Genomic DNA, 16460 nt, shown 5'->3' with positions numbered 1-16460 from the left:
AAGGCACGTACTTCGTTTGGAAGATGAGCAGGGTGGACCTGGTGTGCCCCATGAAGCGAGCGTGCAGAACTGTCGGGCCCTTTGATTGCAGGTATTTCATGAGGTTAGTGCTTGTCATGGCAGGGTCTAGTCCATGTACAACTCCGCGACTGGTGTCGGGAGGTGCCTTCATGTAAGTACAGAATTCTAGCTGACGGTTGGCGTACTGAAGGGTTTCAATTTCGCTGAGGCTGATCGCGAGCTCCGCGTCAGCGGTGCTGGCAACTATAACATGGGGCGTGTGTTGCAGGAGTATAGTCACTTGCCTCAAAAATCCGTGAGAGAGAGGCCACATTTTCTTGCGAGGGCCGACGCAAGGGTTTGGGTGGTGAGTGTGGCTATGTGGAGGCCTTCACGCGGGCGGTAGACAATCGTGAAGTTTGTTGGGATGTAGGCGGACGGGTGGTTCTCGGACGGCGGGTTTGGTTGTCGGTCTTGCAGGCGGCGAGTATGGGCGGACGCCGGAGGGCGGCTTGGTTCGGTTGTCGGCGGTTTCCTTGCAGCGCTTGCAAAGTACCCTAATCTAGGGGTTGATGCATCCGCTCGAGACCGTCTCGGCAGCGTCCGCGTCGATACACGCGGCCGGCCGGCTCAGCGGCTGCGGGTGAGCGTCGGCGTCGTCATCACTTATCACGCGATCACTAACTCAGACACAGCAGGTCGGAACTTTAACCGAGAATTTTGCATTAGGGACTGTCGCAATCATCAGCCATTTTTAAAAGTGGCTGTCGAATGCGTTCATTGCTGCAGCTGAAGGAAGGATAGCCGTTACACCGCTGTATTGACCTAATGACAGCAAGTAGAAGAAGGCTCTTGCGAACCAGGGTAGCGTGTTCGAAGTGGACTGTGGTTAGTGTTTTGCTGGGGCAGTCATGATAACGAAGTTGAAGGTGAAGAAAACTTTATCAACAAGTTTTTAGATCTTGGTATTAGAGAGAAGGCAGTGCGCTGCTGCGCGCGAGAGATTAAATAGGTGCGTTGGGTTCGTTCCCCTTCACCCTTTTTCTCGGGTGACGTCAGGACGCACCAATCACAAAATTTATGGCACTGATAGTAGCGCCACGTCGTGCAAACACGCACGCACACACACACACACACACACACACACACACACACACACACACACACACACACACACACACACACACACACACACACACACACACACACACACACACACACACACACACACACACACACACACACACACACACACACACACACACACACACACACACACACGAGAGACCCGCTCCCCTCCTGCTCAGGTGAGCGTTAGGTTGCTTCCGCCGTGGCAATCCGCCCTGAGTCGAAGCACTTTTGTCATGGCGATGTTGTACCACCATTCCTCTGTCGTAATATTCAAGGAGTGGCTCTTTAAAGACGTCTCCAGCGACGCCAAACATGTCAGAAAAAGTGCATGACAATGATGTGCAGGGACGCCACCGAAACGTGCACTGCGGGGCGCGAAGCAATGCTATTGTCTGCACCGCCGCTGTCAGGTTGGCGTTTGATGGGCCACGAGGTTGCTGAAAGGGCTATTGTCAAGTAGCAGCATAGTTCGCTACTGTGGGCACGCCGTGCCGTGGAAAGTCGATTAGGGAAGACCGACAGCAGGTTTTTGGTGGTTCACCTAAACGCAGAAGGTGGGTTGCGTAACAGCATCGCAACCGCACCCCACCGCCAGGCAATGCATCAGAATGAAGAGCGGCCCATCGCGGCTCTGCTTGAATGATGCGGGCAGTCAGCAGGTCTATCCAGGTCTGGAGGCGGATTTCTCCGAGGTGCTGCTTTCTTTCTCTGGTCTCTGCCGTGAACCGCAGAAGGCACGAACACAAAGCTCCTACAGAAATGACGAACTCGGCCGGACAACCATTGTCGAACCACACTCGATGCGGAAAGCGCCTTCTGAACACCCCTCGGGATTCCAGAACATGATAACAAAACAGGTACTGACCCCTCAAAATATTACAGCCCTCGAAAAGATTCAAAGCGCTCATATTGTGGCAGAAGTTCAAAATCAGACCTCAATTTAGGGAGTTGTTAAAACAAACACAGCAGAGCAAAATAATCATGACTGTGCCATAGGAGCTCTATGAGGCAGATGACGCAAACGAGCGAAGAAGCTAACAGAAACTCATAGGCGTTCCCCTTTTTGCACAGGAACATTTGTCAAAGCCACTTCGCTTCAACTGCCGTACGAGGTAATCGACGCAACGCACGCATTTAACCTCCGTTTGCCGCACAAAAGTCCAAACTACGAGACCGATACAATGGTACAGCAAAACAAAGTATGGCTTTACACGAATCTTTGAAAAACATAACATTTCGCAGATACACTTACAAAAATAAACATGTGATGACACTGTGTCAAAAAATTGAGCGAACAATGTCCAAAAGTACCGTATAGCATTTTATAATAATGTACAGCGCCTAATTCTTGTTACAATCGTACGATTCATTCAGTTTGGTTCTATTCGCCCCGAGAAAAGACTGGAACTCCCTCAAACGAAGCGGCGGTAACGCAGCCAAGAAAATACCTAAATAAAAGCTCTGCCGTTCAGCTTTCACCAAAGCTTCGAGTTTTTTCGAGGGGGCGAGCGTGGCTTTGGAAGTGCTAAGGCGCGCCGATGATTTCAGAAGAGAGAAAGAGGGAAGTTGTCTGCTGAACGGCGGCTAGCGCATTGTGTTTTGTGCCCTCTCTCTCCGCGCCAGCGCAGTTGTAAAAAGAGCATCCGCGCCAAAGCAAATTAGCTACGTTTGGACGTCGTGCTGTCAGGACAGCTTCTGCCAGTTTGTGCACCACACCACCATCGGCGACCCGCGCCCTGGAGGACTCCAGCGTACTCCCGGGCCTCGAATCACCGTTATCGTTTCGGGCGGCCTGGAAAACGACGAAGCCACGCTTCACATGTAGCCGAATCACATCCGACAGCGGCGCGTCGTCCGGCCCGGTCGGTGAATATTGTGGGGCTCTGTCTCTCATATGCATCCAACTGTTCGTTTTTTTGTTTGTTTGTTAACTACTCAACTTCGTACTATCTATTTGTTGACGCTCCTGATTGTATCATTTTGTATTCGATCTATGTTGTCTCTCGTTAACTTTACATGTCCTCGTGCTTGTACAGTGTTTCGCTTGTCCAAATATAGGTCTTTCTTTTGTTGATTCGTTCAAGGGTCTGACTCATTCTTGCCGCTCTGGCGGCCTAAAGCCGCACATCGGACGGCCACCCCCTTCGTCACCTGTTCCCTGTAGATTCGGTGGGGTTGTTGGCTCTCTTGAATCGACCCCCCATAACTTCTAACAGTGCCCCCAATTAGGGAAACGGTGACAATCTCTGGCGTCCGCGATAGGACCTCTGATATGAGCTTTAAGGAAGAGAAAGAGCCTGGTTCTTTTGCGGCATAGATTGATACTGCATTTGTGCGTTGGTGGTCTCGTTAACGTTTGCTGAATACCTAGCTGTAGTTGAGGATATTGTGTCTAGGTTGCGGTGAATTCGCAATCATGGGTTTAGAGAATATTGTAGCGTTGGGCTGCCAGTTGGGCATGACAGAAGCCGAGCTGCGAAACTGGGTCGCTCAGAAAAAAAAAACAAGAAAACTAGAATGTTAAGAGAGCAAAACAGGCAGCACGAGAAGAGGCCGAAAGAGCTGAGAGGAAAAGAGAGAAAGTATTTCCGAGAGAAATTCGGTTGGAGTTAGAGCCGTACACAATACAGCGTCGTTCTGGATACCCTATTTAAGGGGTCCTTCCGGGCAAAGTGCATCGATCGTCACGCCGAACTCTGCGCGCGGAAGTAGTATATGTTGTGCATTTAAAAAATTATTTTCAAGGCTAGGTTGTGTCCATCACATTGCAGATGCAGTACAGCAAATATTTTCGATGTTCAAACGAATCGAGACGATGCGTTCGCGCACAGGGGTTAATGACGCAAGTTTTCTTTCAAGCTTACTAAAAACACCGTCGTTTGTCACTGCACCATCAGCTCCCGCTATTAACTACATCGCAGCTTAGCTCTGTTTATCCTCATCGTCATCACAAGATGTATGATCACCGTAGCCTCACGGATGGAAGACGACGAAGGGTTTGCTCGGACTCAGCGTGCAGGCTCTGTTCTTAGCAGTACGGCCAGTTCGCCGCTATAAAGCTTCTACTACCTCTCGGGAACAGAAATCCATCGTCTTATTGGTCTTACCCTGTTCAGTCGAATGTATAATTAGGCTGTTCACTGTTGATTGTGTTGCTTACCGCACTATTTCTTGTAATGATCGTCAATCTGTGCATTGAGATCTTAACTCCTTGAATTCGTGGTGCTGATCTTGGCTATTCACCCTAAATACTTCCAAAACTAAGGCAATATCTTTTACTGAAAAGCCTTCTCGCTTTCCAGCGTCTTGCTTGCTAAATAATCAATGAGAACTTACGACTATAAAAATATCTTGGTTCAGTGTGGCCTGTCATGTAATTGCCCTACTGACGTAACTCCCTTGTCAGACAGTCGATCACTGTAGTTACTAAAACATCACCTATCACCCTAAATAAAAATGATTTTCTCCCTCCAGTTATTTCGACAATAGATTTCAAACAAAGTGAAAAACGTGGCGCAAACTAGACGGGACAAGAGAGACAAGAAACACAGGTACAGGCGCCTGTATCTGTGTTTCTTGTCTCTCTTGTCCCATCTAGTTTGCGCCACGTTTTTAACTTTGTTTGAACTATGTACCAACTAGCTCAGCAACAAGTTTTGTTAAGACAATAGATTACGCGTAATACATATAGATCGGAATCAAATGCACTTGTTTAGAAAAATCGAAGCAATGAAAAACCGTGCTATGCGATCCATTTGTTTTCGATTACGCACGTAACACCAGTGTTACTTTGTTGAATAATCGTGCGAATCTGCAAGAGCTATCATTTCGTCGATAAACCTCCCGTAAATCGTACTTCACAGTCTATCATTCATGAAATCAAGGTTGCACGAGAAGCTGGTGACGGAAGCTTGTGACGGAAGGATTATTGTGAACAAGGCATGCGTACGGGAGCCAAACATACTTGGGATTTTAAACATCCTAGGCCTGTGCCAGTTTTTATTTGTCAGCATCGATCATTACGCATACCTTGGCAGGTTCTTCTTCAGGCCACGCCTGCCGTATTTCCGCACCATCATCGTTTTTTTTATCATCAAATTCTTCCCGTGACGCTCCGGCTATGTCATTCATACCATGCACAATAACCAAATGGAATAACCTGCCATCAAAATAATTCACGGAAGCTTTCACTCCCTCGGAAGACGAGAATTGCGGAGCTGTTGTAAATGAGAATTCTCGACTAACAAGTTTGAGTTCATTGTGCATTTGCATAGTTTCGCTGCGTAATTGTTGTAATATGCATCGAAGGGGCCGTCATCTTCGCGGCGAGTGGTGCATGCACCGTCATCCTCAGCATTGCAGACCAGCTCTCCGTCATCCGTCTCCGTAACTCTGCGGTGACAAGATCTGCAAGGATTCGCACACTCGTAGCCATGTCTCGAATTATCCATAATGACGTCTAGGTAATGCTGCCGCCGTGGTGACTTCTTTCGAGCACGGTTTCTTTTCATATTCAACATTAACGCTGGACTTTTTACATTCGCGGTAGCGCTTGACGACAGCGCTGTAGCCATTTTTTTCGCAAAGCCACGGCGCATTGCGGGAATGCTGGGTGGTCGGCGTGCGGCACGCGCTCATTATAGCACTCGCCATTTTCATTGTATTTTTCCTACGCCGGGAACTGACGGGTTGTATAAGCACTGCGCTGTTTATATCTCAGCAATCATCGATATAAATGAGTTTCATACGTTACTGAATGTACATGAGAGGGCGCGGAAGCTGTTGACGCCACGTCTGCATGTTTTGTTTTCCTTTTATTATACAAATGTGGACACAAACTGAAGTTTCACTTCCCTGTAAGATGCATGTTTTTTTGTTTCCTGTTGCTAACTTTGGCTGTGTTTACTCTGCCAATTGTTCAAAGGTTTCTGCTGAGTGCAGTTGCATTATAAGCAGGAGCTGCGTGATTACTTTGTGCAACCCGGTTACTATCTTTTTTGGGTTTTGGGGAATAATCATTCACCTTGTATATTTCAAGTGCGTATACAAGTACACGGGAAAAATATTACGGCTGTTGTTTTGTTTTATATATTTAGGGCTTTTTCGTGTTGTATCTGTATCGGTTATCCGTATTATAAATCTTACTTTATCTAAGCAAAGTATTAGCCTACTGGGAGAGGGCTTTTAGGGGTGTTAGAAATAAATGAATAAATATAAATAAAATGCGGTAAATGCTCGCGTGGCTTGAACAAGTGGTGCAAGGCTCGAGAAACAGCTGAGCTGGCGGCGCCAGCCAGCCTATTCTTGCTTTGGCTAAGTTTAAGAGTCGTTAAACTTCTACACTCGGACAAGTTTTCGGCGTGGTTATATTTTTGAATGGTGCCTTCGTCAGCCTCCGCAGAGAAATTCCACTCCGTCATTAAAGTGTGTGTAATGTACGCGACCTCCTCACTCGGCATCGTCGCAGCTTGCTGAAGTTTCGCCGCCCCTTCACCAGCGCATATTCGGAATTCCACTGAGCTCCTCGTATTCGTTCTGTAGAGTAGCGGCGCGGGGGCTTTCTAGCCGGCCTTCCTCGTCATCGGGAGGGGCACACTTTTTCTCTCACCTCGGCTCTCCCTTCATCGGAGGCTCAGCTGTTGCACCTCATATATGCCGAATGCGCCGCTGAAAGTTCTGCTTGACTGGCAGGCCCGGAACACCTTACCCCCAGGTTTTCGCATCTCTCGCAATGTGGACCGCGTTAGCTCGCTCTAGAACTGGGGGCAACCGGTATCGCGAACTCGGCGTCTGTAGCGTGAGCTTCTCAGTTCTTTCCATTTGAGTTGTAAATGCAAGTGAACTGGCGGAGGGAGGAGCAAGCGAGAGATCACGCCATGAATGTTGGGCAGTGTTCTTGGAGGTGTAGTGGGGTTGGTGCGCTCGAAGACGCCATAGCTGGGCGAGGCTTGGCTCCGCCTGGCAAGATGCTCCAAGGGAGTGTGGGGCGCCTCGACCCGTAGGATTTTGTTGCATTTTGTTCCTAACAACACCATACCAACCTCAGCCCGAAAAAGGCCTGCTGTTAATAAATCATCATTTTATACATAAAGAAACAGATAAACGTTACTTGAGAGCCTCGCGGTATTGACGACAAATTTCAACTGAACAAACGTGTTGCTTTTGCCCTTTTGAGCTGTCGTATATTTTTTTCAGAATACGCAACAAGTATTTATACATCTTTTATCCTAACTATCTGATAGCTTGGTGGTGATCTTCGTACGCTGAGCGCCAAAAACAGTGCATGTCATCACACATATACGGGTAGACGTCAATGATTGCCTAGGTTTGACCCCTCGCAAAACACCCAGTGAATTTGGGGACAATTCACGAATTTTCGACTACGGCCCCTGGAGGCCCTCGACTTAGTATTGTGTCTCGTGCTTATCTGAGTTGCTGCTGATGACGGATCTGGTACGCAAGCCGCGCCAAAACATTCTGTGTGACGTTCGGTGGGCTGGCGCAAAAGCGCTGACCAGGATTCCGACAAGCGGTAAAATTAATCCGCAGCGCACAAGGGAGCAATATTTACCCAATGATATGGTTGCCCTGCTGCTGCCGCTTTAACCTCGTGGTTATAAACAAAGGAATGAAGGGTTGCAACGTGATAGGTGGCACCAGGTGGGTGGGGATGAATGTTCTTCTCCGTGCAGCAAGCGAAGAGCAATGTAGGTGCATGCGCCGTTTCGGGATTTTTGGAGGATAGGCCGAGGACATCAGGTCGCGCTACCGAGCATCACGGAGCCCCTAGCGCGATAGCGATATACTAGGAGGGCAACGGTGCGTGCGAACTCTGAGCACAATTCGGGCAGCCGTTGCCGAACTGCTCTCGGACCCGGCGTTGAGCCTGCGGGGTCATGAAGAGAGCTTGGATGATATCTCAGGTGGACCGTCAGCGAGTTTCGAGAACAAGTTTCCACGTTAGGCGAAGCCAGAAACCTGTGGTTCTCAGTTTGCAGTCTTACCAGCGCTGCAAGCACACGGTGCCAGGGTTGACTCTGGCGAACTTTCTGTTTTATACATTTTATGTTTGTTTCAAAGTGTTTGTCTCCAGCGAGCCTTGATTGGCTAAAGGCAAAACACACATGTTTTGGAGGTGCAAAAGTTAGGGCAGGGTGTTCCTTTCTGTGCAGTGGTCTAGTCAAAACACCTCTAGAATTCAGCTACGCTACGACTTGAAAGGAAGGAAAAATGAATGTTTTAAAACCGAGACAACTTTATAAGCAGCAAATATTTGCGTTATCGGTAGCAGCCATGCACGCTTGCTCCCATATTAGTGCACGTTTATACCCTCCGCGCTGGCTAAGCGGATAAGGCGTTTTGATGCTGAGCACGAGGTCGTGGGTTCCATTCCCAGCAACGGCGGCCACTTTTCTGACGGAGGGAAAAAGTAAACACAGCCGTTTGCACGAGATTTTGACGCATTTTAAAGATCCGCAGCCGCTCAAAATTATTCTGGAGCCCTGCACTACTCGCAACTCATCGTCTGCATTGCGTTGCACGTTTGTTCAATAGGAATGGACGGAGGAGAAGAATACGGGCGATTCTTTTTTTCCAGGCTGCAATTTGCTGAATGAGGGTAAAAGGTTTAAGGGCACTACACAATAGGTCGTTCCAGCGAGCACTCAGTTTTTTTGCTCAAACGGCTTAATAGATGCCCAGTCTGTTCGTCTTTATGGTGTCCAATGTTAGCGCTGTTCAATCCACCAACTCGCTCTGCTGCAACCACTGCGGCCCTTTGTGGTGCTGACCGCGAAGGGTTTTATCACGGCCGCGGCAGCTGCTGTTCAGAGACAGACCAAACGTGAAACTTCCCCCGTTTCAGGAGTTCGCTGCACTTTAAGCATCCTCAGGTTGTCAAACTTATTCCGTAGGCCTACACTACACCGCACCTCCTGTCTCAGCAGTAGATTCGACCGGTTAAACAGCCGAAATATAATGTGGCAATATGCCCTTTAGAGCACTAGACCCTGCGAACGTCCTCCAGTTGCCGAGCTTCCAAACTTTGCAGCCAAGTAGCCCACCATGCAATAAAGGCAGCACACTAAGCGTTTTGCCATATTTTTTGTCTCACATGCCAATTTGATGCCGCCGCCGACAACTGTCGAGTTTGGACTTTTGTTAAACAGCTTTAGGCTTTAGGCTTTAGTCATTTTATACGGATCGGCTTCTTGGCATTTAGACTGAATTGCATGTTTTCTCACCTCTTTTTTTCAGGTGTGTGAGGCCAAAAAGAGCTTGACAAATGTCGAATTTGGGCTCGCCGTATTCGACGTAAACTACGACAACGAGACCACAAGATGTCAACCCCACGTGATCAAGCATGGTGGTGAACGCATGGGAACAATGAAAAAACTCTTAAACTATTTTCGGGACGAATTTAAAGACGCCTCCAAGGAAGCAGGCTGCCTGAGACTCAGGTGACAGTACGGCGCTGGCTTCTTCAGAACATCTCCACCTTGGCAACGTTCTAAATATCACGTTTTTCGAAAAATACTTCAAAAACGTTGTGTATCTTCTCATTTATTTCTCCAATAAATCACCCCCGGAATGGTCGTTTTGGGTGACTAAATAAAACATCAAGTTAAATGTTCGCCTTAAAAATTTACTGATCTACCAGCAATGCGTTGAGGGTTTCCGTTTTGCACACCCCAAATGCGGCGTCATTAATGTGTTTGCGACCACTGTCCAAAACACGCCCTCATATATACGGGATAACTTTTAGCAGCCTTATACAGGGCGCTTAAAGTACGATGACAGGTAAGCGCTTTTTGGCTCACAGTAATTACATAGGATTTTGAGTCTTGTTTTGGGGCTTAGACCAGAAAATGGAAACTTATTCTGCTTGTAATCACCATACGTTACTAGCATGCAAAGTATCGCATAAACATTTCACGTGAGCATAGCACTCACACGGATCATGCATTGAATTTGTTTATTTGAGTTTTTGCTTTATTTGCCCGGCTGCACCCGGCTGTGTAGTCTGTGTCCTGAGTGAAGCGGATATTCCATTCTTTCTCTTGCCACAGCAATTATCTTATTTAATAGGGAGAACGTTTCGCCCCGACGCCACTAGCCCAGAATAGTGACGTGTCGAAGCGCAGCAACGACGCAGACAGGAACACAGAAGACGACACACAGAGCGCTAACTTCCAACTTTTATGTCACAAAAACACAACCACTACTTATATAGTGCTCTTCTCAGCCAGCATGCCTCATTTCAACCAACCAGGATGTAGTCAATATCACAACAACAACAAGAAAAACATAGAAGTGCGCAGATGTTTACATTGCCAAAAAATGGCAAAAGTATCACAATACAAGTACACCGATAAAAAAAGAACGACTAAAAAAACCTCTTTCAAATAGGAAGTAGCCAAATTCACAGTAGCAAGCAATTCACGCATCCGCAAGAGACCCACGCTCCGGACAACAATTCACGGGTTTGACCTTAAAAAATCTAACACTTCTGTCCTAGAGCTACCGACGGCTTTGAAACGCAACGATCATCCCCAAGCAGCGATGGTTTTCGCTTCCAAAATTTCCTGTGTAAGGGGGTGTTCTGCTTGGCCACAACAACACACTTCTCAAAGAGTGGAAGAGAACAGCCACACTTTTTGAAGTGCAAATTCAGAAAGCCCGTATTCTGATCGCGAACATTGTAGCAATTGTAGCTATGCTCCTTTACGTGTTCATTCAGGCATCTTCCCTATTGGCCCACATACACCTTGCCGCACCGTAGCGGAATCTGGTACACGATACGCTCAGTGCACTCAACAAATTAATTCTTGTGCTTTGTCTTCCATGAGGGCTTTGCCGAGCTTTTAGGCTTTGACAACCACCTCAGATTTTCTAGCTTCTCGGGAGCAGATAAAACTACTTTTATGTTGGAGCGAGAGGCTATTTTCTTGAGATTACGGGACAAGCGATGCAGGTACGGGTTCACCGCCACCTTCCTTTTCTCCGTTGGCGTTTGCGCATCATCACGTTCTTACCTGCGTGACTTCCTGAGTATGCACTCAGCAATGATACAATAACGTGAGATGGGTACCCTGCTTCCGCCAGGCGGACCGTAGGATTTGCGAAGCTGAGGCCCATTACGTGCTCGCAAGGCTTCTTCAAGGCATTGGCAAAGCACAGGTTGACGATACCTCTTTTGCCAAGTTTTGAATGGGCAGAATGATAGGGAAGCAAAGCCTACTTGGCTCTAGGTGCATACCTCCAGCAAATGTGATTGTCGTGAAAAGAAAAACATTGGTCAAGGGAGCGGATTTTATTCTCGACAGGTAGCTCAAACGTAATTTCGAGGGGTGCTATTTTTGTCTTCACCACAGCTAGAATTTGGTTGGCATCAGGTTGAATCAGGTTGAATCAGGTTGAAGTGGAGGACTCTAGGAGGAACAGGTAATCATCGACATGCCTGAATAACTTTATTTTCGCGCATGCGAAAGAGTTTGCTATGTTCGTATTCAGTTTAGCTAATACAAATCACTGAAATTGGGTGCTATGCATGAGCCGATGCAGATAGCAAACTCTCTCGCAGGCACAAAAGAGAGGAGCGCACCAATGTTGCGCGCCTCCACGATTCAGGCGCCGTGCCTCGTTCCCAGGATGCCAAGGCGCAAGGCAGACCCCTTTCGAACTCGGGTCCCGAAAACCTGGCGAACTTCAAGTCTTCCACGTGGAAGTCATAATCCTCGAACCTGCGCTGGCCACTTCCCCGTAGCGTTCCTTCGTTTTATCCACGCCTCTCCAGCTCCTTGCTTGTGGTTACTTTCTATTGGCCCACGTCATCCCCTGTCTGGCTTGCCGCTTCTTTACCTTCACCGCAATTACACTAAGGGAATTCCCGTAGCCCGCGTTCGCGCCACGAGTACTGCGTGTACATGCCCCGCCACGTGGTCGTCGTCGTAGTAGTCATAATAGCTTCACCTCTGCCCCACAAGCGTAGATGATAGCCTCCGTCTGTCCCACTTCGCGGTAACTAAAAACATTTTGCGGCCGCACCACTCTCTTGGCTCACTTTCATTGCAGGGAAATATAAAAATAAATGCAGGTAACGTAAACTCACTTCCACAACGCCCCCACGATGTACAAGGAACAGAATCACGTTGTACATTTGAAAGCATAAGCATAGATGTCTTCAGATGTATTTTTCCTCTTCCGCGTGAATCGGTTTCACAGGCAGACTGGCCCTATTTCCCGCAAAAAGAGCTGCCTGTTGTAGCGGGTTGTTGCGATTTGTAGCGACCGCAGTCTGCTGGTAGCGGGGCCGGTCGTCGTCGTTCCGTCGAGCCAGGACTAGGGGAGAGCCTAGAGCAAACTCAAGGGGTTTATTTACATTTTTACAGTGAGTTGTCGAGATGAAGACAGATCTTGGCGGGCCGCAGCACGCCCTTTTTGTTTACCCCCGATCCCTAGTTCTCTAGGTTAGGGAGCCCCGTACAAAACAATGCGGACCAATGGTGATGTGTAAGTTCCTTGCTGTGAAGCACCGCCCACGGGTAGGGACACGCCTTTCAGGTATGTCAGCCGATGCACAGCGCCACGCACACACACACACCCTTGCCACTCGTCAGAAGCCTGTAGTAGAGGGGAAGAACGGAAGACACGCGGGCGCCGCGTATCCTTTTGGTGTCCGACGCGCGCTGCGTTCCCAGGGAGCCTAACAGCACAGATTAACAAGGTTCGTGGAATGACTCCGAGAAGAGTTAATGGCTTGACCATTGCCACTGCCTTCTTCGCGGTGCTCCCGCCGCCACTGGGGTCCCATTGTCCGGTCGTCGCCGTCTGGGCTTTCACGCGCACACGCGTTCAGTTGCTTAGGCAGGGGGAAGAGCGGCGGCTCCTTAATCCCTTTAGGGCAACAACACCCAACACCGCTCAAAAGCCGCTGTCAATCAGTGGCCGCCGCCGCATCTGGCCGGTCTCCTTTCGTTTCCGTCGACAAGCGGAGGGGTGGTCGACCGGCGGGCGACTGACCCGCGCAAACATGGCGCCAGTGAGTCATAACAGCTCCTCCGCCGACGGGAAGATCTCGGAGGTCGTGTAGTATCAGCTGCTCGACGGGAGAGATCACAGTAGCAGCATTCTTTCAGCACCATTGAAACCACAAAGACCAACCTCCCGAACCAGCAAGCGCCGGTAATGAGTTTTCGGCAACCAGGCTGCTCTTTCAAAAGTGCTACAATGCACCTACGCTTTTCAAGTTTTTTCATGTGGCAACCACACTAATACTCTTGCTCACAGCTAAAAGCTTAGACTGAGTTACTCAAAACACTACTCAAAACCATTACTGAAAACATTCCTCAACTGAAAACAAAAGAAAGCTAAAGAAAAGCTAGAAGGCTCTGCTTAATGTGTTAACATTGGTGTTGGCAGAACCCTTCTTATACTTCACAGTTAAGTTCCTGAAGCGCAAGGCTCCAGCGTAGTAGTCGCGGATTCTTTCCCGACATTTGCGATAGCCATGTCAGCGGGCAGTGGTCAGTGACGAAGAGAAAAGAATTTCCGTAAAGGTAGTAGGCTAATTTTTGGGTGGCCCACACAATGCAGGCACATTCGTTTTCTGACGCACTGTAGGCCTCCCCGCTAACCGAGAGTTTCCTGCTGGCGTACAGCACAGGGTGCTCGTTCCCGTTCTCATCCTCCTGGCAGAGTATTACTCCCAAGCCTCTGTTGCTCCCAATAAAGGGACGATTATAGTTCGGTGCATGCAGTACGGGTGAGCTAACAAGAGCCGCTTTGAGTCCTTGGAAGGCGCCCTCCATTTTCGGGCTCCAAACTACCTTTTCTGGGGCCTTCTTGCGCAGTGCATCCGTTAACGGAGTGGCTACTTCCGAGTACTGAGGAATGTAGCGCTGATAATACCCCGTCAGTCCCAAAAAGGAGCGGATAGCAGTCTTGGTTTCTGGCTGCGGGAATTCGCTAACCGCCTCTAATTTCAACTCGTCAGGTCGCCTCCTGCCCAGCCCTACCACGTGCCCTAGGTACCGTACTTCGGCGCGAGCTAGCTGGCACTTAGCCGGCTTCGCTGTCAGTCCAGCGTGCGTCAAACGACTAACGACATCGCTAAGGTGGTATAGGTGATCTTCCCATGTATTGGAGTAAAAAGCAATGTCGTCTAAGTAGGGAACAGCGTACCCTTCAGCCCCCTGCAGAACTCGGTTCATTAGCCTTGAAAAGCAAAATGGGGCGTTCTTAAGACCAAAACTCAAAACTAGGGGCCTGAATGTGCCCGTCGGTGCCACAAAGGCTGCATACTCACTAGCGCGTTCCGACATTGGAACTTGCCAATAGCCTCTTAATAAGTCCAAAGTGGAGACGTATTTTGCGGCACTCACTTTTTCGACCAGCTCCTCCACGTTGGGTATAGGATAGGTCTGGTCCTTCGTTATCGCGTTAAGTTTGCGGTAATCCACGCAAGGTCGTGGATCCTTGCAAGGAACCTCTACTAGTATTATGGGGGACGTGCAGGTGCTTTCGCATGGTTCAATAAGCTTAAGCTCCAGCATTCGATCCACTTCTTTTTTTCAAGATCTCCTGCTGCCGCGGGGCTAACCTGTAGGGCCTGGACTTTACGATGGTGTCAGAAGTTAGTTCAATGTCATGAGTGATAACCGTAGTTCGCCTTGGCCTTTCCGAGAAAACTGTGATGTGTTCTGACAACAAGTTACGTAAGTCGACTAGCTGCGTCTCAGTTAAGCCCTCAGTAGGTGCCGCGGCTTTCATGACGTCGGTAACCTCCATTGATCTTCCAACCTCAACCAAGCCTGGAATTTCACGCGTTAGCTCCTCCGGGCTATTAAGAGCCAAGTTCACCTTCTGCACATCTACCAAATAGCGCTTCATTAGATTGTGGTGATACGTGACAACTTCTCGGCGCCTTCCTTTTCGTTCCAGGGCATAATTTGTGTCCGAGAGCTTTTTCAAAACCCGAAAGGGCCCTAACCAGCCTATTTGCTCGCGAGGGGCGCAAGACCATCACCTGATCCCCTTTCTGATAAGCTCTCAGTTTCGCGTTTCGATCGCAGTAGCTCTTGGCTCTACTTTGCGCTTCTCTCATGTTCGCCTCAGCAATGTCGCAAGCGCAACGCAACCTTTCCAAGAATTAGAGAATGTACTCGACCACGGTAGGGTCGCTACCTTTCGACTCCCAGGTTTCGCGCAAGAGTCGCAGTGGAGACCTGAGCGTCCTTCCGTAAACCAGCTCCGCGGGGCTGAAACCCGTCGCTTCATGAGTGACCGATCTCAGCGCAAACAGCATTGCTGGGCGACAGGCATCCCACTGACACTTCTTTTCATAGATAAGGGCTCGCCGGATTCGCTTCATCGCGGAATGACACCGCTCTACACTGTTGGACTGCGGGTGGTAAACTGAGCTGTGGATTATTTTCATCCCACACTTCTCGAGGAAGCCCGTAGTCAGAACGCTGGTAAAGACTGAACCCTGGTCGCACTGTATCTCCTGAGGAAAGCCCACTTTCGAAAAAATAGACAGTAGTGCATTTGCTACTTCTACTGAGCTTTGCTCCTTCATTGGGATCGCCTCTGGAAATTTGGTGGCTGGACAAACGGCGGTAAGCAAATACCGGTAGCCTGACTTTGTCGCTGATAGTGGTCCAACAACGTCTATTACCAACTGGCGAAAGGGCTCCGAAATGAGCGGAACAAGCTTAAGTGGTGCCTTTCCCTTCTCGTGCGGTTTTCCCATTCTCTGACAGGTGTCACACGCTCTTACGTGGTCCTTAACTTCTTGGAAGCATCCTGGCCAATGAACTCCGTTAGGAGCCTATCTTTGGTCTTCCGAGCTCCTAAATGCCCCGACCAACCACTTTCGTGACAAAGATCAACAATGTCATGCCAATACTTAGCCGGCACTACAATCTGGACCTTTTGCATTCCGGTAATGGCGGTACAAGATGCCATTTTTGACAGAACAACTGACATCCCAGGCGGCACAGAAAGTGTGCCCCAAGACCGGCCCGTCTATGGCCGCTTTCTGGCATGTCCGGCCAGCATCCAGGTTTTGGCAGCCACTGATCATGCGTTGAACGGCCAACATTCGGCAACCAGTGCTTCGGTATTTTTCCGTCCGCCCGTGTACGGCCGCACAACGGCAGCTAACCGGCTGCCAGATATTCCGTTCTTTTACGGCTGCCGATGTTTAGAAGGAGAACGGCCGAAGTACGGCCTTAGGGCATCCGTATTTTCTTCGGGAAGCGGTAATCGGCCGAAGCACGGCAAGCTACCGGCCACAGAATATGCGTATTCTTGCGGCAGTTGGTGTT

At 49.0% G+C, this 16460-nt stretch overlaps 1 protein-coding gene across 1 annotated transcript in view; it reads left to right on the top strand.

Annotated features, from left to right (window-relative positions):
* Positions 1-9627, top strand: part of LOC144175933 (uncharacterized) — a 33634-nt gene extending 24007 nt beyond the window's left edge. Inside the window, exon 3 of the mRNA XM_077705006.1 lies at positions 9388-9627. Within this exon, the coding sequence (XP_077561132.1) occupies positions 9388-9594 (207 nt within the window). The 3' untranslated portion in view covers positions 9595-9627. The remainder of the gene's footprint in view (positions 1-9387) is intronic.
* The last annotated feature ends 6833 nt before the right edge of the window (positions 9628-16460 follow it).

The sequence above is a fragment of the Haemaphysalis longicornis genome, unplaced genomic scaffold (genome assembly GCF_048455015.1).
Source record: "Haemaphysalis longicornis isolate Haplotype H1 unplaced genomic scaffold, Haemaphysalis longicornis Haplotype H1 scaffold_3, whole genome shotgun sequence".
Taxonomy (NCBI): Eukaryota; Metazoa; Arthropoda; class Arachnida; order Ixodida; family Ixodidae; genus Haemaphysalis; species Haemaphysalis longicornis.
This window is presented reverse-complemented; position numbering and strand designations above follow the sequence as displayed.